We start from the raw sequence: 4,959 nt of genomic DNA on the forward strand, positions 1-4,959 counted from the left end.
TCATGACTTTTAAGAAGCTAATAAATATCTTCATCTGTTGTCCATAAAAGAGCAAGTAAGCAACTCAGAGCAATGAGTAATTGTTAAAAATATAGAAAAGAAAGTATATTGTTGTAGATATAAAGCCACATAAGTAAATAGAACCAAAGCACACAAAATTCCTTCACTCATGAAAAAAGGGAGAGTGGTAAACTTCAACTTTTATATTATTCTTACCAACAAGACAAACATCTCATATATCTGCAAGTCAAGATTTACAGGCCGAAGGAAGAGGAGGCTCACGTGAGGAACCCATGGAAATGGCCATGTGAGGAATACACAGAAATATACATATGAGAAACACTCTTTCCTGCTGATCAACGATATTTGCAGGTTTAACTATTGCTAAGATGGCTTCCCAGTTTAATTTCTTCTTTACATCCTGTAACCAGTCACTCAGTCATTAATACAGAGACCAGCCATCTTGACCACACACATTATAGGAAACTGATGACTGAGGGTCATATTATCCACACAGGGATGTCTTTCTGTCTCTGTCTGTCTCTCTCACTTGGCTCTGAGTCTTTCGAGATTTTTCTTAATATTACCTTGACATTTGACTCCTCATCCAGATGCAGAAGTTCAAGGACCTCATTAATCCGCCTTCTTTTTTCATCTCTTGTTACAGATATTGGAATTCGAAGAGCTGCTGAGAACTCTACATTCTCTCTCACAGTCATTGTGGGCATCACCATGTCATTCTTAAGGTTAAGTGGAATTTTATCAGTAACACCATCACTCTAATATATGTAATCCAATCACATGTAAAGCACACCCAATATAATGTTGTACTTAAAAAAAATAGTCTTTCAATGTTATTACTTTCAAGTACAGAGCCTGATGCAATCATTTTCACCCCCTTCCTATTTGCTTTCCAAGTAGAGTTCAGAGATTTTGGTGACTGCTACCTGCAGGTGACTGCTACCTGCAATTATTTGGAGAAAACATCTAAGCAGTGGAGAAAGATGGAGGAAAGACAAGGTTTGACAACAGTAGTCCTTTGTAGAATTAAATCAGAGCTGCAATTAATAATACTGTACCATAAATGTCATACTCCATCCCCTCCCCATCTTCCTATTTAATAAAGCCAGCCTCAGGCTAATGAGTCATTAGGAAAAGCTGGTATAGAGAAAGTTGGGCATATAAATTTGTCATATAATGAACTGGAAACACAAATCTACAAGCTGAGCATCTAACCATAGAGAGGCAGAGGAAATCTAAAATTACAAAACCCACCAACACTTACTTGTGGGACATAACCAGAAGTACATTTGAAATTAGCAGGTCGAGGTTTTCCATTTATCAAAATATCTCCTGATAATCCATGTGGATCTTTCCTTGCAGCTAAGACATCTAATAATCTACAAAAGGTTATATATGTTGTGTGGTTTACTTTCTTTTTTCAGTAACAACTATCACTGTTCAGCAACTCAGAATAAAAATTATGCATGTCAAAAAATTAACTGAAAGCACATGCAAGCATACACACACACACACACACACACACACACAAACTTTCTGTTCCCTGTGTGCTCTCACACAGCCCAGAATTATGAACGCAAGACATGATCCACATGACTGTCCCTCCCCCTCATGCAATCTGACCTTGGTAATGTTTCTGTATTTTGAGAGTTGGCCCTGGTGATGCTTTCTTGTTCCCAGAAACTTCTCCTTTATCTTTCTAATTTTAATATTATCTCCCCACATTAAATAAAAATATGACCCCACAGCAAATGCCAATCACTCTATCATTTCCCATCAGTAAAGTGAGCTAGTAAGACTTCTGTTGGTGGTAGAAAATGAGAATGCACCCTTCTGCACATTATCCACAGCACACGGGACAGACTCACACATATACATTCACACAGTACTTAGACAAATCCTATAGAAGTAGTTTACAGCACAGAAACTGGATGTATAGGGCTTGCACATGCTTTCCGTTATACTCACAAAGATCTGCTTCCGTCCTGAGGTCCCATGATGGCATTGAGGCCAGGTTTCATAATGCCACTGCAAACACAAAATCAAGCTGGGTGATTTTCATATTTAAAGGAAGTTATGTTCAGTTAGTGTCTACAGAGAATATTCTATTGAAATTGGATGAAATTGAACACAGAATATATGTACAAACTCAGAAACTTAAAATATTGATAGAGACCTGTTATTTACAAACATGTCAATTGCTAGTGGGAACTCATCAGAAAATTTCTGAGATGTCACAAAATCCCCTGATTATTATTTAAATGACTTTTTTGGAAACATGATGCATCTAAATTCAGCTTTCTTTGCAACAAGTAGCAGGTGGTTATGAAGTCTCCAATACACATACATATGGCCTGTATGTGTCACATATGTAGTAGCTTCTTGCTAATGTTTGATTATCAGTATCTTCATATAGCCCTGCTTGCTACTTAATAAACCTCATCACAAGAAACCAATGAGTCATGGGATATCAGGGGCAGTGTCATTACTATTAAGATAGAATCTAAAATGCCAGTTCATGTACTAGGGATAAATACTGGCTTTTTAGATTGGTATGAAAAATAAGATTGTTTTCAAAAATAAAATAAAAATATAGAATCAAACCAAAATCAATGCATCTTAAGTAGAAACCCAAAGACTAGAAAGAAACACTCCAGAGACAGGAGAGCATTGCCAAGTTTAACACTCAAAAGGAAACAAAACCCCAAATGAAAACAAAACAAAAAGAAAACCAACTAGAAAAAAAGAAATAAATAAACCCACAAACAACAACAACAACAAAACCCCAAGTAATTGAAATAGAAAGTCTAAATACACACACAAAACTTAGCTATATTACGATTTGTTACTTCATATCTGGACAATGTGTTAATACTTTGACCTACCCATTCCCCTCTTGGTAAGAAAATGATGGATGTTGTAGGTACAGGAGCAGAAATGACCAGTGCCCAAATTCCAGAGGCGATGGTTGGGGTCAGGAGGAAGAGTCTATGCCGACTGCGCTGGACAAATACTTGGTGTGTGTGCTCTGTCTTTAGTTTTAGTTGGCAGCATGCCTTCTCTATGTCATGGGACAATGTGTGGAATGTTGGTTTTAGCTCTTTGTAGCTCTTAATGAATTTTGAACAAATATATGAGGACCCAGACTTTCTCCTGTTGGGACTTCCTCGTTGATTCCTCATCACTTGTAACTGTCCCGGTAAGCCTGTTATAAACTCTGAGGTAGGTTTTGGGAGTGCCTATGTGTGTAGACAAATACATGATTCTTTTATATATTCAAATTTCTAGGTTTTAAATTTTCAGTATATCATCATCATCCTTTGGTTTTAACAGGGCATCTTTGATATGATTTCATTCTTAATTTTATTGAATTAAAGTAATTTATCAGGCTTTTAAAAATATGTCTAAGGGTTTGTCAAGTTTGCTTGTGTTTTCAAAGAACCAAGTTTTTGTGTCATTAGTCTACTATATTTTTCTTTTAATCTTCATCTCATAATTTCACTGTGACCATATCTGTAGGTATGAGAAGATGAGGCTGGGGGAATGTTCAATGGGAGAAGCACTTGCTGTGAGGACCTACGGTAAACACCCAGAATTCACATAAAGTTGGGTGTGACTGTGGGCACCTGTAACATTATGCTCCATGGAGAGATGGGAGACAGAGACAGAAGAATCCCAGGACTCTTGCAGATAGCTATCCTGGCATATACCTCAGTGGACAATGAGAGACTCTGTCTGCAACAGGGTAGAAGGTGAAGACCAATGCTCAAGGTTGTCCTCTAATGGCCTTGTGCCACCATGTGCCATAGCTTCCTGACATCTACACATGTGAACATGCACACATATACAATTACATACACACATACACACATATACACACACATACACACACAGCTTTTCTATAATAAAGTCTATGTTTGCTGAAAAACTTGTTCAATATACTGGTCTCTTTAGTTCATGCACATACTTGATATTTGATAGTCTTTCTATCACACAAGTTTTTTTACGAAATGGAAAGCCACTCTGCACTGTTTCTCGATAGCTGATGTTATGAAAACTTAACACAGCCTCTCCAGTGAATGTGTTCAGGTCACTGGTGTCCATTCCAGGAAGGTCATTGGGCTTTCTTTCTATCATTGGGATTGCAACAGGGTCATCATTGGAAGACATCTTGAGAGGTTCTTCTTCCTGTAGAAAGAACAGCAATAGTAAGTTGATGGTTCACTCAAACAACACTATAACACAGGACAGCACACTTACAGATTGTATTAAACTGTGCAGCCGCAGGCACATTCCTTCCTGATGAACAGTACACATCGCTGTGATTACCTGACGACCCAAGGAAAAGTACAAATAATCTAGTACAGAGACTCACCTTAGATACCAAATTCCTAAGAAACAAGGGAGCCCTAATGAGTAGAGTATAAATGTTGTTATTGATAATTCATAAAGAAAGGAGGGAACAGATGAGGGGGCAATTGGTCTTACTTCAAAAGTTCAGAGGTAGAATACATGACCACAATTACCACATGTCTTATTATGCATGTGTTTCTGTGTGTGTGTATATATGTGTGTGTGTGTGTGTGTGTGTGTTTCTGTGTGTGTGTGTGTGTGTGTGTGTGTGTGCTTATGGGGTGTAACATAATAATAAGTGGGACTTGCACAGTCATCAGGAGAAATTTCTGACTATTTCCAGCTTCAGACTGTTCCTCTGGTCATTTTGCATCTGCAGACAGCCAAGAAGATGACCTGCTGGCAATGACATCATCATTGCTGTAATGGGCATGGTAAAATTCTAGGAAGACTTAGATTTTAAAATGACAGTGATTATGGACACAAAATCAGTAAGTAGCTAAGCAGCTTAAGAAAATCAAGGAAAAACAATATAAAAGAAATTTAAATGTCCCATTTCACAAGTTGTTAATATCTGTCTTAAAG

General features: G+C 37.6%; 1 protein-coding gene across 1 annotated transcript in view; it reads right to left on the bottom strand.

Annotated features, from left to right (window-relative positions):
• The window catches only part of LOC100769836 (ATP-binding cassette sub-family G member 3-like), a 37,852-nt gene extending 33,649 nt beyond the window's left edge, over nt 1-4,203 (bottom strand). The window contains exons 1-4 of the mRNA XM_035453060.1: nt 3,989-4,203; nt 1,990-2,049; nt 1,286-1,400; nt 588-740 (exon numbers count right to left, since the gene is read on the bottom strand). Of these exons, the coding sequence (XP_035308951.1) occupies nt 588-740; nt 1,286-1,400; nt 1,990-2,049; nt 3,989-4,191 (531 nt within the window). The 5' untranslated portion in view covers nt 4,192-4,203. The remainder of the gene's footprint in view (nt 1-587; nt 741-1,285; nt 1,401-1,989; nt 2,050-3,988) is intronic.
• Nucleotides 4,204-4,959: the final 756 nt, after the last annotated feature.

The sequence above is a fragment of the Cricetulus griseus genome (genome assembly GCF_003668045.3).
Source record: "Cricetulus griseus strain 17A/GY chromosome 1 unlocalized genomic scaffold, alternate assembly CriGri-PICRH-1.0 chr1_1, whole genome shotgun sequence".
NCBI lineage: Eukaryota > Metazoa > Chordata > Mammalia > Rodentia > Cricetidae > Cricetulus > Cricetulus griseus.